We start from the raw sequence: 12,172 nt of genomic DNA on the forward strand, positions 1-12,172 counted from the left end.
CATCCCCCCCAATCCCTTCATAGTGTTACTGTATAATGTCCCAGCATTCCCAGCAGTGTCACCTCTCCAGTCAGCAGCTCAATCATCTTATAGGTGAGTTCTAGGATCTTCTGGTCATTGATGTCCTCATGTATCAGGGGGTGAGGTGGAGGCCCCGTGATTGGGCTCAGGGGTCTTCCCCATCCCTCAGACACAGGGTCCTGACAGCGCTCACTAGAGGTCTTCTTCACCACTATGTAATCCTGGTTATGGAGAGACACATTAATAAATCTCACTACAGACATTTCCAGAGTCCTCACCTCTCCAGTTCTGTCCATCTGATATTCCCGTAGATAATAATGTAGAAAGAAGCCATGACATATCTGGAGAACTCTTGCAGGAGGTGCTATTGATGAGGAGAGGCTGCCATCTGCTGGAAAGCCAAAATCAAGTGGAACTAAAGTATGCTGGAAGGTTTGCAGGGTGAATGACCTTGTGTGCTTGACTGGATCAGGCGACCCACAGGAAAGACTTCCATGGTATAAAAGCCCTGCGCACCCATCCACCCAGATGTCGGTCACCATCTGGTAACGTCTGGATTCCAAAGGAGAAATCCCCAAGAACTGCTTACACTGGTCAGAGCCAGAAGCTGCGTACTGAGGTCAAATCTCCGAGGCCCGACAACACTGACGCCCAGTCCTCTTTCCCTTGAGCCTGAGAGACTTCCGCTAATGGTCAAGGCAAGAAGACCCATGGAGACTGTGACAGGAGAGGCACGCCTACGATTGAGGAGAAACAGCAGGGCCGTCACTTCCAGCTATTGACAGGGAATTCTGTATGTCCTTTTAATATAATGTTTTAATGTATTTCTGGGGTCTTACATGCATACTCTGTATATGAAAATGCTGTCTCATGATAATGATTACCTATAACCTTATTCTTCATAAGAAATTGTACGTGATGGATAAACTGTTTACTGCACCCAGTTGGACATTGAAACTACACGTCCACATGCTAGGTAGATACTGGGGCCATGAATACTTAGTAAGACAGGTTAATGAGGCTAATGGAGCTATAACTGTCATGAGGATAGATTAATGAGAATAATATTGGGGTCTTGTGTAATTTACCCATGACCTATTAAAGCTTTCAGCACGTCTACACAAATACTAATAATTAACAGCCGAGTACAATCTGATTGGTTAACAAATATGAATATGATTGGTTGGAACCATTTATGCTTACTGTTGAATGATCAATTGTCCAATGAAATGTGATGATGTAATGTTACCGCCTACTCAAATGAGCATATAAGCTACCTAATTAAATCAGGAAAGGGGGGAACATCCTGCAGATACATACCCTGTCTCTGTGTGTGTTTGTTCTCCGCTACTCGAGTAGGCCTCAGATCAAAATCTGGCAACCTTCCAGCATATCGATCTCCCATTGAGAGATAAACATCAAATCACAAACTCATCAGTTGGCGTCCCTGGGTGGGCTGGTTACAACAGAAGACCCCAGTATCCTGAAATCCGGCACCCGCAGACTGACGGCCTAGAGGACACACAGATCAAAATCACCGGTGAAGGTAAGAGCCATTGATTCTTACAAATTCTGTGTCTCCCCTCTGCTAAATGTTCTGAACCGGCTCTTGGGGTACAGTATAGTCTGTCTTCTTACATACCAGTGCTAAGAACCGTAGAATATCCTTGTGATACATAATACGTATGCTGGAGGGAGAAACCTAAAAGCTGCTACGTATGATTGCGCATGAATGATTGAACCAACCTTGAGGGTACTAGGAATTCTTTACTGTGTTTTTGCCCCTTGGGAGCGTCTCTCCATGGTAACTGGCTTGCCAGGATTCATGTGAGGACACGTCTCTGGCGGCATACGCATAAAGAAGGCTGCGTACGTCCTCTTGGAGAGTGCTAGAGGTACTATTACGGTGTTAAAACGCCGTTACAGACAGGATAGGTCTATCCACCTTCTATTCTGTCTGATACGCACAAACTGCCCTCTAATGGTGCTAAAGAACTTTGAGGACTAATGATAGCTTTAGTCTTCTGGTTGATAAATAAGATCTCTGAGTATACAAGGCTCAGCAGGTTTAGTTGAGGGAAAAGATTTTTACTGGGCTAATAAGAAAATTTGGGTCATATTAGTCTGCCTATAGTTAATTGGATTTGCTCTCTGGTATATATAGGTTTATTATAACTGTAGAGAAGTGCCATCTCATACTGAGTACGTAGAGATTTAGTGTTAGGTGACCAGGTGGGTCACGAGGTCTGGCCGGACCACTAAATAGTTAACCTTCTTATCAAGGTTCCCATGGGTTTGATGCCTATCAACTGATCAGTTTCAGTTTAGGACACGCAAGTTCAAACATTGAGCGGGAACCTCATAAAACAACGGTACGCAGTCTATGTATCGAATTCGCGCAGTGCAGTCGGCATGGATATTGCTAAGCAGGAGTGATAATGAAGTAGACTTGTTGAGATGTGGGCACACAGTAATAGCGTATATTAAGAGAATAAGTGAATAGCAACCAGAGAAAGAGGCAGATAGAGAGATATGGTCTAGGTGCGGCCTGTACATTGAGTTAGCGAAGTGCAGTCAGTACGGGTCCGCAAGCCATAGACATTTTACATTTTAGGACAAGCCAGGAGAATTTTTTCGCCCCAATACAGTCAAGTATCAACCAGAAAACATAGATAGGATTTTTAGCAGGAGCACCAGGAGGTGATAAGCTTAAGGAGTTAACAGTTTACTGAATCTGTGTGAAGGAATGTGAATGACCTTTGAGACTCTCTGCTGATAAGTGGAAGTGCATGATCTCATGTGTGAAATTCTGTTGTATTGCTTGCCGTGTGTGTGTGTGTGTGTGTGCCAGATATTCCATGAGAAAATGTCGTGCCCTAATTGCACATTTGGATTAATGTTGATTATATCTCCTGAAGGTTGGAGAATTGTCAAAATTATACCAGGAGGGTATATCCAACAGCTCACTGGTTTTGGATTTCTGTCAGACAGATTTCCAGAGTATAAAGTGTTTAGGCTCAATGTGCATGGTATTCCTGCAACTCCCTGGGTCGACGGAATTTCATTAAGTGACATAGAAAATTATAATCTTGTCAGATGTCCATTAAATAATGGCCAACCAGAGACGTACCTGGTTGAAGCGCAGCTTGCAGCTTTGCTCACTGGATTCACATTATAGCATAATACGTATTTGTAGAAGGTATACAGCTAGTTTTTCATAATGTCAAGTTTTTTTTTTTAGAATGCATGTTGATAAGAAGAAAAAGGAGAGGCAGATGGTTCAAGGTACAACGTTGCCTTTGACTTGAAGCAGTGTTAGATATCCATGGAAGGCAATTGTCAGGTAGTAAAGATAAGGAATGCTTTTAGTATGTGTTAGGAAAAAAAAAAGAGGAACTCCCGTTATATGTGTAATGGAAATCCACCACTCTGCCACCTATTCGGTATTAATATGGTGATTTCCAAAGGGGGGGAGAAGAGAGGAGAGTCAGCTATTTTTAAATATTTTTAATCCATAAAGGTATCTCTCATTAATCTGGATTTTGAGTTTTTCTTTCCGGAAGGTCCAAGAACCTGGTTGTATGGCGATCACACAGCATGAGATAGTAGAAAGCAGAACCACTCCTCCCTCATAACTCTACAGGGGAGGTGGAGTTGACGGCACTCATTGAGGCGTTTAGGGGGCTTTAAGGTAAGCAAGACACCACATATACAAGTCATTGTTTTCAGGTGAACCCACAACTGCAGCCCCATATGGGGAGAAAAGGTCTTTTCTTACATCAACAGGCCCTGGAAGAGGTTGCCATAGTGGAAGTGAGGGTACATATGAGAAGGAACCCGTGGAGCACGAAGCAAACAAAGTGGCTGGGAATCAGCCAGAAGACCAAGGTACTGGGAGACCCCTGAGGCGCCTCCACTGGTCATGGTGAGCATTAAAGATAACCAGTTAGACTTAAGTATCTTACAGGCTCTGACTCGGTCACCAACCGGGGAAGAGACTGAAGTCTGGTCGGAAGCTGGAGCTCAGAACCGTGGATGGTGGGACAGTGGGTATGTTTGCCAAAATCCTTGCACCATGTGATGGCTCATGACTCAACGCACGTGAGTGAAGACAAAAACTATGTGCTCTGAAGAAAGATGCTCGGTCCACCTGTTTAGCTTTACATTAACATAGATTAGATGCGCACAATACAGATAGACTAGAAAGATGCCATAGACATACACGTGCGCCTGGGCCCTCCTATCCGTTTCAATGACTGCAGATTGACTTCATACAGGCTGCCCAAGGTAAGATGTATGAAGTATGTGCTCGTGTGTGTTGATCTCTTTTCAGGGGACTGGAGGCCTTCCTGATGTCAGAAGCTACCACAACTGAGGTACTCTTTTGTCCACATAGATGTTGTAACTATTTGACAACCCCTGCAGCAGGTCCGGAGTCCAAAAGGGACTCCCATTTGTGTACAAATAAGTTTTTGATTCTATTTTAGTTAATCCAGACATTGGTTGCTGACCAAAAGACACGAAGACCACTGGAGCCACTGGTTGATGGTCCCCGCTAAGCCACATCCGTAGAGTTAAACGGAAGACCGGTCTACACAAGCTACTATGAGGTCCTGGAGTGGAAGAATATGGGTCCTGTCCCTGATGATGTTGGCAGCTCTACTGCAAGAAGGACAACTGGACGAGACACTTCAGAATAGCACATCAGTAACCTTGTGGTTTGACACCAAGGCAGCAACAGCTACATTTAGGGTGGACTTGTGTCAGATAGTGAAGTGTCAATGGAATCTTAAATTTGGGAAGAAGAGTAGCAACCCCAATTATAAATATCTAACAGGAGTTGAAGGGGCGGTGGTATATATCTGTGTAACTAGACCTGGAAATGAGAACTGTAATTCTTGGTCAGATGCAGCTTGGAACACGGGAACGTCATGGGGGTATAAGCCAGAGGAAGCCATGACTCGTGTTAGTTCATCAGGAAAGCCTCTCCTCAAGAGGATGAATATTGCTGTACCCATTCCAAAATGGGGTTGTGATCCAGAGGTTTTGGACTGGAGATTCTCTTGCAATCCTCTCCTTATAACACTGGATGAACCCTCTCTTGGAGATGAAGGTCTCTATGTATTGGGACTGTATACCCCAGGTAGACAGGTTCAGCAGGGAACATTTTGGTTAAAAGCTGTTCCTGCACAGGACAAGGAACAAGAGGAGGACAAACCCCAAAGGTCAGGAGAAATGTTGGATGTTGATGGAATTGGAGAATTAGGCTATGAGGAGAAGTTAGCCGTAGAAACAGGCTACACAGAGAGGAATGAATGGTTGCTATGGATGAAGTATACTACAGAGCAAAATAACAAAACTGATTGTATTGCATGTGCAACCGCTAGGCCCCATTTAGGGATTATTCCCCTCAGATATTCAGAACAGGATCAAGTAGACTTACAGTGTATTCTAGCTTTGTATAATGCCACATATGACCCTAGTGATAATGTTCTGTGTCAATCTCTATCAGTCCGGTATCCAATAGCAAAAATTGATCAGGTACCACCTAGAGTTTATGCATATCCAGGTGACTACACTTGCTTCCTGAGAACAGGACCAGGAAGATGGGTAGGAAATCTAACTTCAGAGTTTTGTCACAACACCATCCCAATAAATACAGATACAGGAGGGTTTAAAGCCAGTTGGTTTCAAAACCAAACTATAGCAAGGAGTGACATATGGTGGTTATGTGGAGATATGAAATTGAGGCCTAGGTTGCCACCAGGTTGGGTTGGCAGCTGTGCTCTAGTTCAAGTGCTCATGCCATTTAAAATAATTTCATCAGAAGAGATTAAAGGAGGTGGAATGAATGTTGAAACCCTACACAGAAATAGGAGGTCAGTACCTGCTGGGTCCTTTGATCCTAGAGTTTATATAGACAATATAGGGGTACCCAGAGGGGTACCTGATGAGTACAAGGCCAGGAACCAGATAGCAGCAGGTTTTGAATCAATTTTCTTTTGGTGGGTGACAATTAATAAAAATGTGGATTGGATAAATTATATTTATTATAATCAGCAAAGGTTTATAAATTACACAAGGGATGCAGTAAAAGGGATAGCTGAACAATTAGGCCCAACTTCTTTAATGACACATCAGAATAGGATGGCTTTGGATATGTTGCTAGCGGAAAAAGGGGGCGTGTGTAAGATGTTTGGAACGTTTTGCTGTACCTTCATCCCCAATAATACAAGTCCAGATGGGAGTATCACCAAGGCGTTGGAGGGTCTTACATCCCTGTCCGAAGAATTGGCAGAAAATTCGGGTATCAACAATCCCTTCATGGACTGGTTGGAATCCTGGTTCGGTAGATGGAGTCATCTTGTGTCCAGCCTCCTCATCTCTCTGGCAGTAGTAGCAGCAGTACTTGAGACCTGTGGATGCTGCTGCATACCATGTATCAGAGGACTACTTCAAAGATTGATTGATGCGTCTATTACTAAAACTATGTATATTACAATGAAACCTTACAATAATGATTATGAGCAAATGGTTTGAGGTTGAGAATTAGATATGATCTCCCTTTCCCTATGGGGAATTCGGCAGAAGAAGGGTTAGGAAGTCCGACACTGGCATTAGGCCTTTGAATGTACCTATATGTGAATGGTAGAGTCATATCTGTTCTCAAAAGGGGGGACTGACAGGGAATTCTATATGTCCTTTTAATATCAATGTATTTCTGGGGTCTTACATGCATACTCTGTATATGAAAATGCTGTCTCATGATAATGATTACCTATAACCTTATTCTTCATAAGAAATTGTACGTGATGGATAAACTGTTTACTGCACCCAGTTGGACATTGAAACTACACGTCCACATGCTAGGTAGATACTGGGGCCATGAATACTTAGTAAGACAGGTTAATGAGGCTAATGGAGCTATAACTGTCATGAGGATAGATTAATGAGAATAATATTGGGGTCTTGTGTAATTTACCCATGACCTATTAAAGCTTTCAGCATGTCTACACAAATACTAATAATTAACAGCCGAGTACAATCTGATTGGTTAACAAATATGAATATGATTGGTTGGAACCATTTATGCTTACTGTTGAATGATCAATTGTCCAATGAAATGTGATGATGTAATGTTACCGCCTACTCAAATGAGCATATAAGCTACCTAATTAAATCAGGAAAGGGGGGAACATCCTGCAGATACATACCCTGTCTCTGTGTGTGTTTGTTCTCCGCTACTCGAGTAGGCCTCAGATCAAAATCTGGCAACCTTCCAGCATATCGATCTCCCATTGAGAGATAAACATCAAATCACAAACTCATCACTATCATCGACAGTAACGGGGTCAGCTGGGACTAGGAGTACACTTTGGGAAGGGGCCGGTTGGTGCAAGGCTCAATGGGCTTTCATATACTAATTCAGGAAGAGACTTGCGGCCTAGCAGGAAAACTCGGTGATCCCCGCTAGAACCAGAGTTTTGAGTGAGAACTCACGTGGTGACTCCCAAGACTGGGCACACCACCTTTGTGAAAAGGACACTAACGTTAACTAGTGAAAGACTTTCTTGTTTATTTTAAACCTGTTGTTATTCCCTCTACTGTAAAATTGCATAGCTACTAACACTAATTGTTTAATAGTTACTGTTGCGGGCATGGCCTAGACAGCAGGTGAAGAAGAAATGTTTTACACAGCTCCTGCTTTCCATCTTGAAAAATCCTCGGTTACATGGCTTTAGCCTCAGTCCTGAAGCCCAGAACTGACCAGTGTGTCCCCTCTAAATGCGGTCTGTGCTCCAGGGACATTGCTGTGGAGATAAATCATGAAACGCACCAGGAAAGTGGGAGAGAAGGAGACCCGGCCGAGGGAAGATGAATCCTTCAAAATGGCTTCTACACAAGGAACTCCAGCCAAAGAAAGAGCAGCAGATGCTGCTGCAAGACTAGAACATTTTAAAGGGGTCTCTGTGACTCCCCTGCAGCTTGAGGCACAATCAGGCATGGAGGACGCTCGCAATAGAACTGAGCAGCAATTGGGGATGGAAAAAAGAGTTACAAGATGGGAACATGGTGCAGACACTCACATCATGTGAGGAAAGACCACCCCTGCAGACCAAAGGGAGCAAGTCTGGATCACCCCTGCAGACCAAAGGGAGCAAATCTGGATCACCCCTGCAGACCAAAGGGAGCAAGTCTGGATCACCCCTGCAGACCAAAGGGAGCAAGTCTGGATCACCCCTGCAGACAAAAGAGAGCAAGTCTGGATCACCCCTGCAGACCAAAGGGAGCAAATCTGGGTTATGGGCTCCCTCACAGGATGATGTCCCTGAACCAACTATGAGAGATGAATTTGCAGCCGTCTCCTTGTCTAACACTACTTTAGCAATGATTAGTGAACAGATGGGTAGCATGAAGGAGGATATTCACCACCGTATTAAACAAGACCTCCATACAGTAAATAAAAGAGTGAAGGAGGTGGAGGAGAGAGTTGGATGCGTGGAGGATAAAATGCCTCAAATCATTAGAGATGTTAAGAAAACTGTGCAGAACATTTCCCTACTGTCGGCTGAAACGCAGGAAGCGCAGAAATAATATAAGGCTGGTGGGGGTCCCCGAACAAGTGGAAGGAAAGGATCCTGAGGGATTTTTTGAAGAATGGCTATATAACACCATAGGAAAGGAGGCGCTCTCGTCAGTTTTTGAAATTGAACGAGCACACAGGGTGCCCAGCAGACCCCTCCAACCAGGTGGTCCCCCACGTCCAGTCACTATCCGCATACTGCATTACCGTGACAGAGACGCTATTCCTAAAAAAGCCAGGGAACTTAAAGATCTTCCATTTACCCGGACTTTTCTGAAGAAATACAAAAAAGGTGAGCAAAGATTTTTGACAGAGATAATCAAGTGCCCTACTCCATGCTTTATCCTGCTAGACTCCGAGTCTCTTTGTGACCCCGCATGATGACTTGGTGTGGCTGGACAATGACGAATAAGACCTACGGAACAGGCGCCCCTGAGAACTGTGTGACCCTGACACAAGTGGACGGTTGTGGCTTCTTTTTTACCCCTTCCCTGCGTGTAATATTTTTCAATTTTTGCCAGTCTGTTCTATTGCAGGTAGCCACTTAATACCTGTTTAGATAAGCGGGGAGGCTGGAATTCACATGGTGTGCTACATAACAACAACAGAGGCAGCCCGTCACACGACTCCAGGAACATACAAAGCCTCAATCCTCTTATTAGAAGAGGAATGTCTATTAAGTTGTTTATATGGGTTATTAGTTTTTTTATATGCAGTTGGGTTAGGGAACTACTGTATGCATGACCAGCTACCTGCATAGGTCATGGATGTCATTTGAATATTATTCAGTCTATAGCACGCACTCTAGAGGAGCGAGTCTTCTGGTTCATAGAGCCATCCCGTTCACATGCATCAAAATCATGGTAGACTTAGAGGGTCGTTGTATTTGGTACTATACATAATACCCCAATCCTTATAGTAGCCATTTATATCCCTCCACCTTACTCCGGTGAGGTGCTGAAAAAAATACTCACTCTCTCCTCCACACTCCCACACGTGCCTTTGCTCATGATGGGGGATTTCAATATGTATTTACACCCGTACTGGGATAAATTTCATACAGGAACTATACCTGAGTCAGCCTCACGGACCGCTCTATCCAGAGTTCTATCGGAACTGGAGTTGATAGATATTTGGCGCACTAAGCACCCCAATATCAAACAATACTCTTGCTATTCAACGTCTGACCATTCGCTATCCAGAATTGACTTGGCGGTTGGAGATGTGAATATTATATCTCTGGTATAGGAGGTTGAGTATTTACCAAGAACCGTGTCGGATCATTCCCCCATAAGGGTACAACTGAGATGGGCACGGAGGGCTTGGTCACCAAGAACATATGGCGGTTAAACCCATTTTGGATTCAAACTATTGGGGGTTCTCTACACAACAGATTGCGGGAATACTTTAACATTAAAATGGACTCCACTTCGAGGTTAATAGTATGGGATGCCATGAAAGCATTTGTTAGAGGGCTCTATATTGGTGAAATTAGTAAACGGAAAACTAAAAGAAGAGACTACACCCAAAAGTTACAAGAGCAGGTCGGCCTAGCATAATCGGAATTTATATCAAACCTCTCAGCTAGCACTGCGGAAAATATGAAAGAATCTCAAAAACGTATGAAAAATCACCTAATGGGACAAGCTGCCCATTCAAGTTTTTTTTTTTGCAAAACAAACATATTTTACGGAGGGTGAAAGTGCCGGCCACTTGCTAGCAACTATTGTTAAAGCTCAAAATGGGTCCTCGTACATTTCTAGACTAGTCTCTGACACTGGGGTCGTGGTTACGGAGGAGGCAGATATTCTCTACACTCTGCATTACTTTTCTAATATTTATTCTAGAAACTTCACCAATTCAGAAGAAATAAGAGAACTTTTAGCAACCATTTCATTACAACAATTATCAAATCTAGAGAGGGATATACTAGAAAAACCAACTGAACCTGAGGAATTGGAGGAGGCCATTCAGGGGTCCAAAAATGAGAAGGCCCCAGGCTCAGAAGGGTTACCAGTGGAATTCTTCAAAACATATGAAGAAATATTGCTTCCAAATTTACTGGCAGTTTTTTAAAAAAAGCATTAGAATTGGTAACCTCCTGGTATCTATGAAAGAAGCGGTAGTGGTTTTGATATTGAAGCCTGGAAAGGATCCATCCCTGCCTGATTCTTATAGACCCATCTCCCTCCTCCAAAATGACGTCAAACTGCTGGCCAAGATTCTTGCAAATAGATTATCCAAGGGTAATACACGATGATCAAACTGCATTTATACCAAACATGTCCACTCAAATAATATAAGGCGGTTATATATGGGGATGCAGCTTAGTTCAAAATCCACGGGAATAAGGGCGATCCTTTCCTTAGATGCCACCAAGGCATTTGACAGCGTTGAATGGAACTTTTTGTGGACGGTGTTAAAGGGAATGGGATTCGGTGATAAATTTATTTCAATGATCCAGTTATTATACAGTTCTCCTAGGGCAAAACTCCGGGTTAACGGCCATATATCGGGATCGTTTGATCTGGGAAGTGGAACACGGCAGGATTGTCCCCTGTCATCCCTTCTTTTTGCAATAGCCAATAGAGCCACTTGCCTGTTCGATGCGAAATAATCCTGCAATCTCTGGATTTCGGTGTGGGTCAATAGAGATGAAAATCTCTCTATATGCGGATGATGTGCTTCTTTTTTGGAGGGACGTAGGCACTTCTGTCCAGTTATGTCCAGTAATAGACATAATTAAAAACACATGGAAAATGGTTGGGCCTTCTAATTAACTGGAGCAAATCGGTACTTGTGCCTGTTGATCTTCTTCCAGAGGAATACTCATTGGAGCATACACAAATTCACAGTAAACTCTTAAATATTTGGCGGTAATAGTCTCTGCTAACCCTCAGGACTTTCATTCACATCATTTAGCCCCCCTGCTGTTAAAATGTAGGTCTAAGGTGGAGACATGGTGTTGCCTCCTGATGTCCCCAGTGGGAAGAAGTAATCTTTTGAAAATGAACCTTGTGTCACAACTCCTTTATTTTCTTCATAATACTCCGATTTGGATTCCTTTATCTTTCTTTTATAAAATACATGGGCTGTTCGGGAACTCATCTGGAAAATACAGCAACCCAGAATTAAACTTGAAATCCTGCAAAGCGGAAAGAATAATGGGGGCTTAGCAGTTCCAAACGCTTGGTTATACTTCATAGCCTCCCAGCTACAGCAATTTCAGGGCGGGGTACAACTGACCACTGTGGAGCTTGGGGTCAGCTAATAAAGGAGGACACTAAATCGGAGATACCACTATTAGCTCTTGAGGCTGGCTTTCTCAGGGAAAATGAGCCAATGGATCACACTCTAAATTTGATCTATAAAATCTGGGATAGGGGCAAAGACATTCTCCATATCAAGGGATTCATCACCTATTCCTCTCTGTGGCACAATTCTAAACTAAGCAAAATAGAGGGCTTCTGTGAATGGGAACGCAGAGGGATTTTGCTATTGACTCAACTAATACGTGACGGATCAATCCAAAGTTTTGATCAGATTCGCTCTGCGTTTGCCATTCCA

The 12,172-nt window shown here is 43.4% G+C and overlaps 1 protein-coding gene and 1 long non-coding RNA gene across 2 annotated transcripts in view; one reads left to right on the top strand and one right to left on the bottom strand.

The window, feature by feature from the left end:
- The window catches only part of LOC141094353 (uncharacterized), a 64,060-nt gene that overhangs the window by 30,365 nt on the left and 21,523 nt on the right, over positions 1-12,172 (bottom strand). Inside the window, exon 3 of the mRNA XM_073580191.1 lies at positions 63-242. Within this exon, the coding sequence (XP_073436292.1) occupies positions 63-242 (180 nt within the window). The remainder of the gene's footprint in view (positions 1-62; positions 243-12,172) is intronic.
- On the top strand, positions 214-7,230 carry LOC141094364 (uncharacterized). The gene is made up of 2 exons (XR_012233031.1): positions 214-1,567; positions 4,509-7,230. It is a non-coding gene; the product is annotated as an uncharacterized lncRNA (long non-coding RNA).

The sequence above is a fragment of the Dendrobates tinctorius genome, unplaced genomic scaffold, assembly GCF_039654945.1.
Source record: "Dendrobates tinctorius isolate UK_male_01 unplaced genomic scaffold, ASM3965494v1 ptg000063l, whole genome shotgun sequence".
NCBI classification, from domain to species: Eukaryota; Metazoa; Chordata; class Amphibia; order Anura; family Dendrobatidae; genus Dendrobates; species Dendrobates tinctorius.